This window comes from Rhinolophus sinicus, chromosome 13, assembly GCF_057876585.1.
Source record: "Rhinolophus sinicus isolate RSI-liver-muscle chromosome 13, RSI-T2T, whole genome shotgun sequence".
NCBI classification, from domain to species: domain Eukaryota; kingdom Metazoa; phylum Chordata; class Mammalia; order Chiroptera; family Rhinolophidae; genus Rhinolophus; species Rhinolophus sinicus.
Genome location: NC_142513.1, coordinates 4,834,038 through 4,850,803, shown reverse-complemented (window position 1 = coordinate 4,850,803; position 16,766 = coordinate 4,834,038). Strand labels below are relative to the sequence as shown.

The 16,766-nt window shown below is 51.8% G+C and overlaps 1 protein-coding gene across 5 annotated transcripts; it reads left to right on the top strand.

Moving 5' to 3' along the window:
• Nucleotides 1-3,146: 3,146 nt before the first annotated feature.
• On the top strand, nucleotides 3,147-13,390 carry TFAP2C (transcription factor AP-2 gamma). Of its 5 annotated transcripts, XM_088789068.1 has the most exons (8): nucleotides 4,035-4,174; nucleotides 5,609-5,702; nucleotides 5,799-6,284; nucleotides 6,404-6,455; nucleotides 7,705-7,921; nucleotides 8,875-8,993; nucleotides 10,741-10,885; nucleotides 11,816-13,379. In XM_088789068.1, the coding sequence occupies exons 1-8, from the start codon at nucleotides 4,149-4,151 to the stop codon at nucleotides 12,099-12,101; spliced, it is 1,425 nt and encodes a 474-aa protein (XP_088645194.1). In that variant the 5' UTR covers nucleotides 4,035-4,148; the 3' UTR covers nucleotides 12,102-13,379. The 5 variants fall into 5 exon arrangements, with proteins under 5 accessions (XP_019581663.2, XP_088645193.1, XP_088645194.1 ...); XM_019726104.3 differs by lacking the exon at nucleotides 5,609-5,702 and having other exon boundaries at nucleotides 3,147-4,174; nucleotides 11,816-13,390; XM_088789067.1 differs by having other exon boundaries at nucleotides 4,033-4,174; nucleotides 5,609-6,284; nucleotides 11,816-13,385.
• Nucleotides 13,391-16,766: the final 3,376 nt, after the last annotated feature.

Genomic DNA, 16,766 nt, shown 5'->3' with positions numbered 1-16,766 from the left:
TGCTTTCAGGCCGTCAGGCTTAGGTGGCCTGGAGGTGTCTGGTGTTCTAGGACCGCGAGCTGAGAAGGCCGCTGGGGACACTGGGCTCGCGCTTTCGTCCTCCCGCCTGCGCTCGGAGCGGTTAGGCTGAACACGAATGGCCCGGGAATGTTAGTGGAGAAGTGACAAGCACTCTGCCGTGGAACTTGGCCTCTGGAGGGCGGGGGTCCCCCGGGACAGGGGAGGCGAGAGCCAGGCTTGTCGCTAACAGATCCCCGAGAGCCGCTAGGGAGGTGGCCTCGAATAGCAGGCAAGTTTGTGGCTTTGAGGTGGTTGGACAACTAAAAATTCACCTTCGCCTGGTGAGAAATGGGGCGATGGTTGTCAAGTTAGAGACTACGCTCACGACCCCTACTCTTGGCCAGCGCACTGGCAGTGAGCGCCGGGACTAGACCTGGGACGGCGGGATCTGGGCCCTCTCCGGAAGCTTGGGTCCTACAGGCCGCCTCAGCTCTGAGCCTTGCTTTGTCCATTCGGACAAAGCAGATGTTTGCGCGGAAGAGCTATACACTGCAAAGCCCCCTCAAGAACACAGTTTGGCGCGGCGCGCTTAGAAAGAAGCAGTGAATGGAGTTGCTTTGGACTTGGGGAATCTATGGGTGTGAGCGGCACTTGGCACGCCCTTAGAACAATTATTTTTATACTATTGCTATTTTGGAGTGGCTGTGAACGGATGCTTATGGCACCGCAAGGTGTGCACCTTAGTGAGTTTAGACAGTTCGGGTGCTCTTTGATGCCAAGTGTCTGTTCAGTGGGTGCTCTAGAGGGTAGGGCGCATGAATGCGCCCTCCTGCCGGATTGCTGCAGGCCTTGGCTTTTCGGCTTTACCTAACCGGGCCTCACCACTGACTGCGGTCCCTGCCGGAGGTCATGCTGTTCCCGAAGGGTGGGCCCCCTTGCACGCGGCGCGGCGTCCGCTCGGGCGCTCGGTGGCTCCCACCTGCCGTTCCCGCTCCCCTTCCCAGGGAAGAGGGGTCGCAGGCCACCCTCAATCCAGCTGTACCCGCCCTGCCGCCTTTCTCAGTTAGCGGTGGTGGTGTGGGTGGCCGAGGACCCCTGCCTGGGGTCCCGAGCTCTGTTTCCAGAGGCACCCGCCGGCGCCTTGTAGGAGGTGACGCACAGTCTGGGCGCTGCTGTCCTTGCAGACGCCTCGTCGCCTCCTGTCTTGGGTTTCTTGGGCCATCCGAGCAGTTGGAGGCCTGGGTCCAGCGCTTCAAGCGTGTGTGTGAGTGCAGGCTCCCTAGGGGGCGACAGAGGGGAGCCGCTGACAACCCACCACTCTGAGATCTTTAATTATGCGAGGCGGCCAGCGAGGCTTGCCCAGGGGATCCCCACACGTTGTTACTGTTAAGCGGCGGCGAAGTCCGGGAGGTGCGGGAGGGGGGGCACCCTCCCGGGGGCGGTGGCTGCCTACCGGCGCCGCTACGTAGTCTCGGGTCTTCGTGCGGCGAGGGGCGGGGTCCTGGAGGGAGGTCTGTCTTGGGTGCCCAACACCCCGCTCCCTAGCTCGCGGCTGAGAAAATAGTTGAGCTCAAGGAAGGTTTGAGGCTTCCGGCACCCTGACCCGAGCGCGCGTGCCGGCGTTCCCGCCCAGAAGCCGAGGGTGTGAGTGTTTGGGCAGGGTCATTCTAGCCGGGAATGCCGAGGACTTGTTTGAGCCGCCTTCTACATCTAGGGCGCGAAAATTCCGATCTAGCTTGAGCGCGTGCCCCTTGGAGAGGGAACAGCGCCGGGTTCCAGGGAGCTGCCTTAGGAATGAATGGTCTTTGCCAAGCGGTTCCTAAACCGCTGCCCCCCTAGGGCTCCCGGAACCGAGGTGCTCAGACCCTCATTGCCTCTGCCATAGACGCCCCCCCTGGCCGGGAGCAATCCGGCCTTCGGCGATCGCTGCTGAGAGAGGGAAAGACAGTCGGTCTGGGTTGGGGGGTTGGCACCTTTCTGCTCAGCTCTGACCCCAACCTGCCCGGGGTAAAGTTGACCACCCAGGCTAGAAAACTTGTTCACGCTGCACCCTAGGCCGGTCTTGGAGTTAAACCCGGGGTTAAAAAGCCCAGCATGGAGGAGGCCCCCGAGTCTCTGATCTGGATGTCTGGGGCACCCGAAGGAGGTGCCGCAGCCTCCCTGTCAGGAGTGCCTGGGACCCCAACCTTCCATGCCCTGGGCGCCACCGTGCCTGCCTGGCCCGTGTGCTATTTCTGTATTGCGCGGGTACCCCTTGGCCCCACCTCCAATACCAGGAACCCTGCTTCTACGGTTTTTTTTTTTGTTTTACTCCCAGACTCCCATGTTTTGGGAGCGAGGTGTCAGGGGTCATGTGTGCGTTGTCCTTTTTACTTGAGTGCAAAGCCCCGCAAACATGGCCCCAAAAGCCCCCAGTGGTTTCATTTCTAGGTTTTGTTCTCACACCTGGTCGGAATGATCACCTCAGATGTGTCTACTCTAGGGTGAGGGGGGAACGTTTAGTTTGGAGGACGCCTATTTTTATTTTAGTTATTTAGTTTAGGCCCATTTGGGTCTAAAGAAATGCTAAATATCAGACAATCCCGAGGAGGAGCGGGAAGGCGGTGGATGCAATCATTCTGTGGATGGGGTGTGGGGGGTAGTGTCCACTCCAGACCGACACTGGACTGATAGAAATTGATTATTGCGAAATCGGATTCGGCATCAAATCCCAATAATCCACTTCTCCGATCCCCTCAGAATGTTTAGCTCCCGCAGCCAGTTGGGATGTCCCAACAAAATTCGCCCTTGAAAATTACCGACTTTACCCTTGGAGTGAAAAGAGTCAATTACAACAATTAGGCCAAAGGATTTCGTTTCTTTAAAAATTTTTTTTAATATTGCGTGTTGCTTTCAAGTTCGGGTGGCAAATATATATTGAGGGGAGAAGCAGCGTTTGTATGGAAGGCAGTTTCGTTTTCCGCCTTCATCTGCGGAACGGGGGTGCTCACCTCTCCAGCTGGAGCCCCTCAGGCCCCTCCCTTTCTCCCCACCCCGTCCCTCCCCTCGGCGGTGGCGCTTGGGTTGTGCTCGGCCCCGCACCTTTTTCTCGAGTGAGTTGAGGCTTCCGAGTGTCTGGTCTGTCCGAGGCTGCTGCCGGTCCGACGCTGGGCAGGGCAGGGCTGGGCTGGGCTGGGCTGGGCGAGGGCGAGCGGGTACCCCCGGGCCGCAGCCAGCTGCTGAGATGCAGCTTCGGGCGATGGCGGCGAGTCTCCGCTGTCCCAGACTTAGGGGCCAGTGGAGCCCCGGCGCGCTTGGGGCTGACTCCCCTGAAGGCCTTTCTCCCCGTTCTCGGAGGTACTGAACCGCCCTGTGCCCACAAAGCGGGACTGGAGGGGAACGTCTCTCGGATGGGTTGGGCTCCAGCAGCAGGATTACAGTTTACACTTTGTCTCGGTGTAGCGGGTGGCGGGGGGAAGTTTTAGGAGATAAGAGGACCCCAGCTGTTGAGACACCTCGAACGCGGGGTCTCTAACTCCTCGTGACAACGTCTTTTGGAGGATGAGGGAAGGCGCTTTAGGCGAAAGAGGAGGGCTCTTAGATATTTGGATCCGGGTCTTCACATCGGCCAATCTCTGGCATGTGCGTGGTGGGGGTCTGATGGAAGGTGCGACGGGGGACCCTGGCCTCGCTGGCCTGAGGCTGTTCGGGAGGTGCGGCCCACTCCTTTTCTGGCCCCCCGCGTCGTAGTCTCCGCACCGCGCGCCCGACTGGGGTGCGGGGCGGAGCTAAGCTGGGACTGGCTGGGGGCCGCCCCGCCCGGCGCCGGGGCCTTCGCGCCGGCCCCCGGGGAGGAGTTATGATAATTTCCTTCTCATTAAGGCGCCCGGGTCCCCCGGCTATCGCCCGGACACACAGTGCGGGCGCGGCTTCCCGGGTCCTTGGCAGCGGCCTTTACACCGGCGGCACCAGCACCTACGCTCGCAGAGCCGCGGATGCGTCTCCAGTGACCGGTTCAGCGAGGCCCGCGCGCGGCGGGGGCGGCGGCAGACACCTGGCCACCGTGACCCCAATTTTGGATTTACCGCTCGGGGGGTGGGGGGAGCTTGGATTTAACTGGCGACTGTTTTGGGGGACGCAGGACGCCATGTTGTGGAAAATAACCGATAATGTCAAGTATGAAGAGGACTGCGAGGTGAGCTGGGCGCGGGCACAGCCCGGCCCCGCCCGAGTACAGTCCAGGAGGCGGGGGCCGCTGGACCGAGGTCGGGGGCGAGGGCGCAGGAGCAGCAAGCAGGCACCCGCCGCTGCCCTTCAATGGGACGGGGTCCACTTTTCCGGACACCCCCTAGTCCGTTTCTCCGGGGCCCCCTTACTGAGTCAGGCCTTTTCCAAAAGATCCAGCCTCGGGAACGGGGCCTGGAAAGAGAATGGCAGATCCCACACACCGAACTTACCGGTCTGTTTCATGCGAAGCAAAACAGCCCTTCTGCGGGTTTTCTCGGAAGAGCGCCGGGTCTACAACCCTTCCTTAGACGTGGCTTTTACGCACGAAATCTCCGTCCAAAGGGGTCAGACGAGGAGACCTGCCGGCAACAGCTTTTGCGGAGTCTCCTCCTAGGCGGGCTTGTCATCTGCCCCGCTACCTTCTTAGGGAAAGAAGAAAACAACATAAGTTTGGCTTTCAAGAGAAGTGGGGGCTGGGGATTGTTGATGGGGGGGGGGCCCGCTGAGGCCTGATGGGGCCGTAAGCGCTCGGAGTGCTCTAGCCTGTCCGACAGGTTGAGCTAGAGTTTCGGAGAGTGGGAGGGAGGGAGGCGGCGAGCGGGAAGAGGAAGACGCAGGCGGCGGGAGGCGTGCGCCGGGGCTCTGGGACGGGGGAGCCTGGGCTGGTGGCCCACAGGAGCGCACCGCGCCCCCGGGACCTCGAGGGGCTGCCCCAGTTTGCAGGTCCGTACTCTAACGCTAGGGGGCGACGGTGCCATGTTTCTCCTGGTTCTTCACTACCCTGTGACCCCAAGAGCACGCGGAGACACGTCCTTAAGGAATTAAGTCGGACAGCCGTGGGGCGAGGGGACGTGCGCAGGATAGGTTGCTCAATGTTCGGGGTCCTTAATTCTTCTGTGCCCCGATTGGTAGGGACACTGACCGTGGCCGGGAATGGCGGTCTTACTTCCTATCCTCACTTGGTCCGGACATGCTACCAGGGAGTGCCGCTCCGGCTCCGGCGCGTTCCTTCTCGAGTTCCTCCACGGCGCTGGGTGGCAGGCCCTGTTGGGGAGTGTCACTTGCCGGGAGGTCTTTGTCCTGAAGGCGTGGAAGGAAGATTCCCTGGGGCGGGGGAGATGCGCACTTCCCGCGCTGCGCGCTTTATCTGCGCCCGCCGCTTCCCCATCTTCTTTTGCTTGGTGACGCCAACATGTGCGGGCTGGTGAGCGAGAGCGAGAGCGCTCTGCACCGCGTGCCGACTTCCTCCCGGGGCCCGGGGCCCAACTTCTCCTGGCCCAAGGCCTGGAGCACTGACTTGGCATCTCAGAGCGCCTGGGGCGTCCGAGTGCCCAGACCTTCGCCGTCGGGCTTTGAGGGCGCGCCCCCCCAGGTCTTTCATCAGTCTCCCTTTCCTCTGCAGATTCGCGGTTTACAACGAAATTCCCAGGGCACATTGCTTCTGGGTGCCCTCCGGCCCGAGGGCAGGCCCCGAGCGTCGGGTCCGGGCTAATGTGGTGGGTCCCCGGGGGAGCATGGCTCAGCGCGGCGGCTGTGGCCAGTTCGCAGTAGCGGGGTTTCGTACTAACCGGGTGTCCGTGTCTCTCTCCCAGGATCGCCACGACGCGAGCAGCAATGGGAACCCGCGCCTTCCCCACCTCTCCTCGGCCGGGCAGCATCTCTATAGCCCCGCGCCGCCCCTCTCCCATGCCGGAGTCGCAGAGTATCAGCCACCACCCTACTTTCCACCTCCCTACCAGCAGCTCGCTTACTCGCAGTCAGCCGATCCCTACTCGCATCTGGGAGAAGCGTATGCCGCTGCTATGAACCCTTTGCACCAACCGGCGCCCACCGGCAGCCAGCCGCAGGCCTGGCCCGGCCGCCAGAGCCAGGAGGGGGCTGGCCTGCCCTCGCACCACGGGCGCCCGGCCGGCCTGCTACCCCATCTCTCCGGGCTGGACGGTGGCGCCATGAGCGCCCGCAGGGATGGCTACCGCCGCTCGGACCTGCTGCTGCCCCACGCGCACACCCTGGACGCCGCGGGCCTGGCCGAGAACCTGGGCCTCCACGACATGGCGCATCAGATGGAGGAGGTTCAGGTGAGCGGCTTCTCAGCCCCTGGCCCCTCGGGCCCAGACCCTTTGACCCCCAGCCACTCTCCGAACCCCCGTCCCAGGCTCCCCCGAACTTAAAGGAAACTTTGTCATTTCTACCCCAGATTGTTGACGACCAGCACCTGCTTTTGCACGATCAGACTGTTATTCGCAAAGGTAGGCAGTGAGCGACATCTTTTATTTTCCTCGGGCCACACGCGGCCTGTACTGGTTCTTAACTGTGGTATGAAGTTATTAGCTTAATGGGCAAGGTGGGGACATTTGGTGGCCGACTGGGGTGGGACAAGTGGCGGGAAGGACAAAAAGGATGAGGACTCAGGGAAGGCGGGTTTTAGGAGTCAGAAGAGAGGGAATTTCTTTCTCAACTAAATGAGAAAGGATGCTGTCTCATGCTGGGATATGTTCCTCCTTGCATTTGAGGGTGTTTTTACAACGTTAGAGGAAGTCTTCCAGAGTGAGTTAGCATTGATTTAATTTGGAAAGCGCGCACGTGCGCGTGTACACACACACACACACACACACACACACACACACCCCTGGTTGGTTCTGTGACAATTTTAATTGTCGGAGAATGAGTTGTGATTTTTATTTCCGATTTCAAGTACGCATAGGGTAAAGACCATTCTGACCTGCATAAAAATGTTTTGAAACAGTTTGGCCTATCAAATAGCCTTGAAAGAATCAACTGAGTAGTGGTGGGGGTGGGGGGGTGATCTTGTCAGGTTGGGTTTCTGCAGGATCAGGGGAGACGGGATTTGCAAAATTGGATTACTGTACTTGGTGACTGAGTGGCTGATGAAAGTAAGTTACATACTGATGGGATTACCAGTATGGTTGTTTTGAGAAATGGAGTAGGCCTAAATTAAAGGTACTTACAGTCTGTTACTTGAAGTTAGACTGCTTGAAATCAGCTGGAGGAAAATGGGTTTGGGGGAAAAAAAAACAAAAATAAATTGAATTTCCCAGTAAACTTAGAACAGAACAGGTTTGCTTGTATTTAAAATTTTACCATGATCAGTTGCACTGAAATGTTTTTGGCAAAGGATCTGAGTGAGTCTTGTGATTTTGGTTATTCCTTGAGTGAGAGGGGGGAAAAAACCCCACTTATTTCGTATTGAAGCAGTCTTTTGAAAACAAACGTTCTAATTAAACAGATTTTAACAGTGGCTAGAAAATGAAAACCCTCCACGCTTGGGATCTTGACTAATTAACAAGGTGTTAACTTGTGAATTTCAGATTCGATTTTCTGACGAATATGGCTTTTAAAAAAATCTGCTTGCAATTTATAGCCCCACACGGCCATGTTATTTGTTTTAGCGTTCTTTCAGCCTTGCTTAGTGGTTTGAAAGGTCTCTCTTGCTTGGATGCAGCTCTCAAGACTGCCACTTGTTATCTGCATTCACAGGTCCTGTTGCCATGACCAAGAACCCCTTGAATCTCCCTTGTCAGAAGGAGCTGGTGGGGGCTGTGATGAACCCCAGCGAGGTCTTCTGCTCAGTCCCTGGAAGACTGTCCCTCCTGAGCTCCACATCTAAATACAAAGTGACAGTTGCTGAAGTCCAGAGGCGATTGTCCCCGCCTGAGTGCTTAAATGCCTCATTACTGGGAGGTGTTCTCAGAAGGTACACGGGGACACGTGCAGGCAAGGTGGTTGGGTGGTTGCTGGGGACTAGATAAAAGGACCCGGAGATATTTTTAACATTTACATAACTTTTATACCTAACACTGAATTCTAATCAGCTCAGAGAGTTTGAGTGCATTTCTTCTCTTTTAGAAAGTGCCAAATGTAGAAGGAAGTGCTAAACCAGAGCTAACAAATTCTCACTGGGTTAGAACCGGAGTCCGTGTATACAGTGGTGGCCGTCTGTATTAAGGGAAGGCGAGCTGCAGGGGCTTTGTTCCGCCTAGAAAGATGTTTTTTTGGAGCTGCTGCAGTTTTCACAAGTGAAAATTGACTGGCTCCAGCACAACTTGAAATAGTTTGTGACTTAAAAAAAATGTTTGCAATACTAAGAAAGATTTTTGAATTTTACAGGGATTAATTAAATGAGGAGTCCTTCATCGTTTGATTATGCTCTACATAATGTAGATAGTCTGACGAATTGCAGCACTCTTAAGAATTGGGGATTTTAAAGTGTGGTTTCTTGAATAGCCACAGTCAACTGTGTTTTTTTTGTTTTTAGTTTTTTGTTTTTCATTGGGGAATATTGGGGAACAGTGTGTTTCTCCAGGGCCCATCAGCTCCACATCGTCCTTCAATCTAGTTGTGGAGGGCGCAGCTCAGCTCCAAGTCCAGTCGCCGTTTTCAATCTTTAGTTGCAGGGGGCACAGCCCACCATCCCATGCCGGAATTGAACCGGCAACTTTGTGGTTGAGAGCTCGCGCTCTGACCAACTGAACCATCCCGCTGCCCCTCCGGAAGCTCAGCGGCAGCTAGTTGTCTTCAATCTAGTTGTGCAGGGTGCAGCTCACTGGCCCATGTGGGAATCGAATCGGCAACCCTGTTGTTCAGAGCTCGTGCTCTAACCAACTGAGCCATCCGGCCGCCCCATATAGTCGACTTTCTTTCACTCAGAGCCAAATCTAAAAATGGAGGCCGGTCTTTGCGGGAGAAGTTGGACAAGATTGGGCTGAACCTTCCAGCCGGGAGACGGAAAGCGGCGCATGTAACCCTCCTTACATCCTTAGTAGAAGGTCAGTGGAGTTTTGGTAAAGTTTTTGTGGTGTTTTTAGTTTGCTGTGTCTTGAATACTTCTCGGAAGAAAAATTAAACTTGTAACTCAGTCGCAGGTGGAGCCAGGTGAAGGTGATTTGAATTGTCGTATAAGTTCATTACAACGAGTTATAGTAATTTTGTCAAGTTAAGTTAATATTTAAATATCTGGCTGCTTACGTATTCCTGTTCTGGGTTCCCCAGAAGATCAGTGTAAAAAGAAATTGGTTTTTCTAACCTAAGAAATCACACCCTAGGGTGTTGAGACATGTCCTGTTAAATGATCCAGTTTTTGAAAGATGCAATCGATCCATTGGTTTGCCTTTGAAAAGCTCGTTACTTACTGGTGGGCAGAAGTATGTGTGGGTTCTGGGCTTTTTGTAGGGATTGTGGTCAGTGAAGAGAAGCCCTTGTATAAACCATGGGACTGGCCCAATTCACAATTCCTTTATCTCCCCCTCACCCATTAAAAGGAAAAAGTACCTGACCTGGGCCCACCGATGAGCCCCTCCCCCCAATCCTAAGGTAGTAGAATGTGACATTAAAGTTTCTTGAATGGGCCTGCACTCCCCAACCTGGAAAGTAACCAAGGATGCAATATAGCCTTTAAAAGGGGGTAAGAAAAAGAAGTAATTTTTAAAAAACCAAACACGCACACTTACTGTGCTTGGGAAAATGGAGTAGAGGCCTGACAGGCTTATCCTGCAGCCTCCAGCCACCTCTAGCATCTTGCCCAATCAACGAATTCTGGGCTCTGGCTCAGGGAGCCAGTCAGGGGTGTGCTGCCCTCGTAGCCAGGCAAGCTTTTGAACACTTTTTCCCTGGTCTAATGGTGCTACTTTGGTGCTGAAAGACTTGGCAGAGCCCTGCTCTACCTTTCTACAAGTGTCTTTGGAGGTCAGGGCAAGGAGAAAGGAGCTGCCTGTTAACTGCCTGTGGGGACCAGCTGTCCTGCATGGAGAATGGTGGGTTCTGCGTGCACGGTGCATAAATGCGTCTCCACTAGATTTTCCTAGCTTGGCAGAGGCACTTGAATAAGAAAGTGTGTGCCAGAACAATGGTTCTCAGATTCTGATTTAGTGAGTCCGGGGAGGCGAGTGGTGAGGGGGGCACCATCTGGGCTTCTGAAAAGCGCCGGCCGCCTTGCGCTGCCGAATTGGGACTGGGCACCTCTGGTGGGACATGACTCCTGTTGGTTTTCTCTCCCTCTGCTCCCCCAAGCTGGTAGTTGGGGCTCTTAACATTTCCTATAGGAAACACACTACTGTCTCCCTTTTAGAAACATTCTAGAAATTTGCTCCCTTCAGTAACGAGGTGGCCTAGTTTAGAAAAGTTCCACGTCAAAGACTGTCACAGTTGCTGTTGTCAAGTGTGATTGTCTTTAAATTTTCCTACTTCTCCACAATAACCCATTATCAAGAGAAAGCATGGCTGTGTCTCAATATAATCTGTTCAAATTGGGCAGGAGACTGGTTAACAAGGGTTTAAGGACAGTTAAACATGTCGGGGTCTTCGTATGATTTCACCCTGTATTCCTAGGGGAGAGTCCCTTCTGCCAGGGACATTCTGCTTCCCACCTGGATTGTTGTCCCTGTGTAGACGATTTTCTTTCAGATGAAAAAGTGACTGGTAGACAGAGCTAGGAAAAGAGGAACAGGACAGGGACAGGACATGTGCGGGTGGGGACCACGGCATCCTAACGTCTGTTGTCGCTGCTGCTGATTGTAGGTGAGGCTATTCACTTGGCTCGGGACTTTGCGTATGTCTGTGAAGCTGAGTTTCCAAGTAAACCGGTGGCTGAGTACTTAACCAGACCTCATCTCAGCGGGCGGAATGAGATGGCAGCGAGGAAGAACATGCTGCTGGCTGCACAGTGAGTATCCAGGCTCGAATCCGATTACTTTGACCTTGAAGTTGAGAGGCCAGCACCCCTCTTTGGTGCCCAAGAAAGAAATGCGCATGAAATAAGTTAGGGCGGAGAACAAAAGAAAATGGCAAGGCGCTTCTTTGACCAAGTCAAATATGTTAACTTTTGGGTGGGTTTTAAGTAAAATGAGTGTATTGCTCCAGTAGTGAGTATTTTTTTGAGCTGCTTGGTTATTGAGGTCAAAATAGTTCAACTACCTTTCCATGATGATATGTGCATAGCTTCCGAAAATGTGTTGGAAAGAATTGGTTTTGTCACTCCAGTAGAGATTGTGTGGCTTCTGCCTCCTGGTAACAGGACTTGTTTCTTGTAATGATCATTGAATTTGTAGGAGACAAGTGGGCAAATTAAATGTCTCAAAAAATGACATCGCAGCTGTGGGATTTCTCACAGAAACCAACAGTAAATTGGTTTAAAAATCATGGTAAATGAAGCAGAACTAGTCAAGTCAGGAAACCGGGGCAAAAGGGAGGGGGGAGCACAGCAAACCAGCCTGGATAAAAAGAGTGACTTTCAGGGAAATGTGTCATTCTCCCACTTGGTTTATTAAGCCAACCTGTACCCACATCCCTTGACCTCCTGGACTGGAATCCTGGCCCCACTTAACCAGTCCTGGTGACCTTGGCCTTGGGACTGGAGTTAATCCTGTTATCTTTTCTCATGCGGTGAGGGTTAAATAAAATAGGGTTGACTAGCACATAATAGGTGCTAAGTGCCTCTCCTGGAGATTGCTGTTAGTTTAAAGGAGGGCCTTGGCTCAGGCCAGCAGGTCTGACTGCCTCCCAGGTGTCACCCTCAAGGCGATCAGTCTCTTATTCTTCACCTGTCAAGAGCTAGGTTGTGCTCACAGGTGTGTGTTGACTGTCTTCTTCGCAGGCAAGTGTGTAAAGAATTCACAGAGCTTCTCAACCAGGACCGAACTCCCAACGGGAACAACCGGCCAGCCCCGGTCTTGGAGGCAAACATCCAGCACTGCTTGTCTCACTTCAGCCTGATCACCCACGGCTTTGGCAGCCCCGCCATCTGCGCTGCTGTGTCTGCAATGCAAAACTACGTAAAGGAAGCCCTGGCCGTCTTAGACAAGTCCTACATGAATCCTGGAGACCAGAGTCCAGCCGATTCAAGCAAAACCCTGGAGAAAATGGAGAAACACAGGAAATGAAATGGGCGTGAACATAGGGCCAGAGAGTCTGGAAGGAAAGTCTCCCAAACCGCTCTCCACCCGACAGCACAGACAGGACCTCCTCTTGCCTGGGGGAGAGGTTGAGCTTGTTACCCACCTTCCCATTAAAGGCCTCTGTCAATTTCCGGATCTTTACATACCACCCTCCTGGAGTCCTTAGAATTTCTCTAGCACTGAAGCGTCTCCTTAACTCTGGACAAGTTAACAGAAGGTGACAAGTACTGGTTCCTTACTCGTTAAGCTTCTGTTTTATTTTTTTGAACCCCGTCTTCCTTTCTCTGAAAAGTGGTGCTACAAGTTTTAGAACCTTTTAAATAAATCCCCCAGGCTAACAAACCCACTCTTTAGCTGGGAAAATGTCAAGTTGATGGGATTCAGATCAACAATAACTTTCAGAGCAACAATAATGGCTGGCTTTTGTGCCCACTAAATATTTATCTACAAAAGGTATTTATCTAGACTCTTCAGATATCAAATCCTACATCCCGTAGGAGGCAAAGATTCTATCCGCTTAGCAACTAGTTAGTACGTAGTATTTGACACACTTTAAACCCCCCCTGTTCGAAGGGGGCCTTTGGGCTTTTACAAAATTTGTAGAAACAAAGCCTGCTGATTTTTTTTTTTTTTTTAAATCTTTGAAAGTTAACTCTTCAAATGGGAGACTCTTGAAATGACCTGTTCTTTTAAGGTACTGAAGCTTTATTTGCGTATTTATTTCACATCTTGGTGTTTCGAGTAAACTTGAAAAGGGTAGGCATGAAGCATTTTTTTGCTGCCTGTTACCCCATCCCGGAGGAGGCGCTGTTCTTTTGAAAAACGGTGCGTTGAGTGTACAGATTTTATTTATGCATAATTTAATCGGGTCTGTAAATACGGGTGCACTTCTTATGACTTTTTGAGAAATGGGATTCCATTTTAATAACTTTTAAAGGTGATGGGTCATCTAAAACACATGTTTAGGTTTTATTCATATGTATACAGGGTATTGAGAATTAAGAGGACCCTGGGATTTGTTCTTGATACGAAAGATTCTATTTAATTGAAGCTTTGTTCACAAAGCAATAACTTTGTGTCTCACTCCTGGTGGGCCAAACCCAAAGGTGAGTGCACGACACAGTGTGTGTGGGTGACATGGAGTTTCGGAATTGAACTCCATGCCTAGAAAACATTCCCCAAGTAATTGTTGTGTATATGAGACCTGTATAATAAAAAGTATTCTCGATAGAAGCTGTGACCGGCTGGTTATAACTTGATTTTTTTTTTTTTTTTTTTAAGTATCTCAGATGAGTGGCGGGTCTAATTTGTGGTTTGACTGGCTGAGTTAATAGGACTGAGCAGAAAGACTGTGCCAAGGGGACCCTGACGTTTCCTCTCCTCTCTCCTGTAAGACTGCTCAGCTGCCCCTAGTTTCTGTGTGGGTAGGACCATCCTCCTCACCACCACGGGAGTTGGGAAGTGTGTGAGGGACAGTTGATTGACAGTAGTAACAGGAGCCAACAGTTTGGGAATAATGTCTCTTGTGTAAGGCTGCCCTGTTGAGAAACACTGTATTCTGCGGGCCAAGTTGCCACCTCAAAATATTGAGACTGGAAGTGAAGTGGTTGTAGGTAGGTAGTCCTTGGGCAAACATTCCTTAGGAGAACTTGGCATTCAGTCAAATGCAGGCTGTGGAGGTGTCTGTGGGCTTCTTCCCACTGTTTTCAATCAATCGAAATTGTCCATCTTTGGCACCGCGGTAACGGGTGTTTATCCAAGGTGTGCTCATAGTTTTGTCCGCGGGTAAATCAGAGGTGGGGTCTCTGCCCTCTGCTTGGGGAGCAGAAGAGTGGCAGGGCTTTCCTCCTTGCTGTATGTTTTGAGGATCTTGGATGCACACTGCCGGTGCTTGATTTCAAGTTGAAGTGGCCTGGCATGTCCTCCAGGAAGTGATATGTTTATAGTTTGGCATGAGTGGCGGGGCTTCAAAGGGAAGTGGGAGCAAAAGGATTTTCCACATTGGACAAGGCCGTTGCTGCAGCTCCAGTCTCATAATCTTTATTCATAACTCTACCAAATGCTCCGCGATTCCTGACTTAATGTTGGCATTGGATGTGATTAAGTAATTTAAACTCTGCCAACCTAATACTTTGCGCTTGGCAGTTTGTCCTTGGCCACTGAATGTTCTCATTTACTTGGGTTTATCTGGTTGATATGTCAAAATCACAATTGCTTTGCTCTAGAGCAGCGAGAGGAGGTCTTATGTTGGCAGTGATTTCTCAGTGAAGACGTGAGATATTGGGTGTTAAAAGGAAGTTATGGGGACAAAGGGCCGAAGGTAAAAGGACTATTTTGTTATCAGCATCTTAACTTGCTTTTGGACTACAGTCTGGCTTTTAGGAGCTGTGCCGAGTTGCAATGCAGACAATGTTCTGGAAACGCCCCAAAGTCAACCAAGGATTGAAGTGAGTCATAAGCAGGGCTTATGCCTGGCTCAGGGCTCACTTCTTTCTCATTCCCGGGATAGCCACTGACTTTCCTGGGCCCCGTGCACTGATACCAGGGTTTTTTTCCCAGTACCTCTGAGGTGATACCATGCAAAACAACCAGGTCCCCTCAAGAGGTCCCTACTGAAACGCTGGCTGGACCAGGTTGTTTCCACCAAGTGCTTGTTGATTGGTGAGAAGGCTGCCCTGCCCTTTGAGCACTTGCAACTCCAGTGGCCCTAGCCTGAGGCAGTTGGTACACCTTTGCTTCCCGTGGGCCAGGGTGGTTTTACTTTCAAGCCCTGCGTTAGTCAGATGGCACTGTTTTCCTTCGCCCTGTGCCATGTTGCACTCTGGCTGTGAGACAGATTGGGCTTTTTATTAAGGCACATGACACCGCTGAAGTCTTTGCCCTCTGGGAGAAGAAATGAAGATACTTCCGTTGTTTTCCTGGTTGCACTGAAGGAAAACCCGTCATTGTCTGAAGGCACGCATCTAGAATTCCCATTTAGGACAGATTCTTCAGCAAGACTGCATCTGTCGGCTGGAGATGTGCCCATCCTTGAAGATGCCCTTCTGCCTTGTGGGCAGCAGTTAGAGCTTCTCTGGAAGGTCAGAGAGGGTGTTTTCAATAGCACTTCAGGGCTGTTACCTTCCACGTGTGCACAATTTGTTGTGGGTTAGAAAAGAGATGGTTAGTCTGGTTCTCATTTTCAGCGATTCCATAACAATGGCCATTATTTTCTTTTGGGTCTAGTGTCAGGGTGAGCTCTACAGTTCCTATATGTGAACATTAAAAAACAAAACAGGATAGGGTCATGGATGGGTAAGAGACAGAGACATTCCTCTCAAGGCTCGGTGGCTGGTGGGGGGTGGGTTGTGGAATGTATTACAGAACTTCTTGGGGGAAACCTTGGTTACCAGCTGTCATGAACGCCTGTAGAGTTTGCCATCACCTCTGAGGACTTCTGAGTATTTCTCTAGTCTTTTCCTTTTCCTGGGGGGCAGTGTGGCTGTTTGTGGCAGTTTAATTTGTCTTCCTTTACAAGTAGGTGGAGACTCTGGAAAGTAGCTACCAGGGGCCCCAAGGGAAAAGAAGAGTCTGAGGTTCCTTTAAGCACTCCTTACAGGTGAGGGAGCTTTCTGTTACTCCAGCATCGCAATGACCCTTCGCAAATGTCTTCCCCAGCTGCGGGAGCTCAGTGGGCGGTGAGGGTTTTTCCCATAGCTGAAGCTAAGGAGGGTTTGCTTTTGAAACCTGTGTGCTGCAATGCACAGGTGTGCTCTTCCCAGGGGTACTGTTGCATCCTCAATATTACGATCTCACGATACCTGGAATTTCTCTTTCAGTTGACAGTCTTCATTTGCATCTCTAAAATTTGAGGGCCACCATGCTGGGGAGGCTTGGTGACACTTGGAGGCATCAATATCTGACCCCTTCCTGGTTTTGCCAACCCAGGCTGGCATCATTCCCAAGGTCCACTGATATAAGTCGTACCATACCTGGAAAGTCTTTTTGTGCTAGTAACATGAAACATAATCTTCTGCAGAAGCAAACTTGACCTCATGCTTTCAAAAACTTACTATTACATTGGAGTCCATAGTTTCATGGACTGCTCAGTTATTTTTGGCACCATCATAGACTGTAGTTTTCCTGCCTCTTTTGGATAACATCTTGAAGGGGAGATGGGTGAAAGAAAAACATGGAAACTGAGTAGATTTGAAAAGCATAATTCCAGGAACCTATTCAAGGAATAGCTTTGTTAAGAGTCTTTACAAGGTCAGATCTTGGGGTTTTTATCATGATACATGGATTATGCCTGTGGTTTCTTAACATTTTTCAAGGAAAGATCTTGGTCTTAAGGAATGACAATCTCAGGTGACCGTGGATAGGTTGAAGGAGGTTATTTTGGCATCTGGTGCTTGCCGAGACTAGAAGCCTTTTGGGACTTCATGGGGGCTACGGGTTGAATTGTGTACCCCAAAGGTGTACGTCCAAGCCTAACCCGTCCCTCAGAATGTGACCTTATTTGGAAATAGGGTTGTTGGTAATGAAATTGAGGTCATGTTGGAGTATAATGGGCCTTAATCCATACGAACTATGTTCTTACAAGAAGAGGTAACACAGCCACAAGAGGGGAGGAGGCTACGTGATGACGGAGGCAGAGGTTAGAGAGTTGCA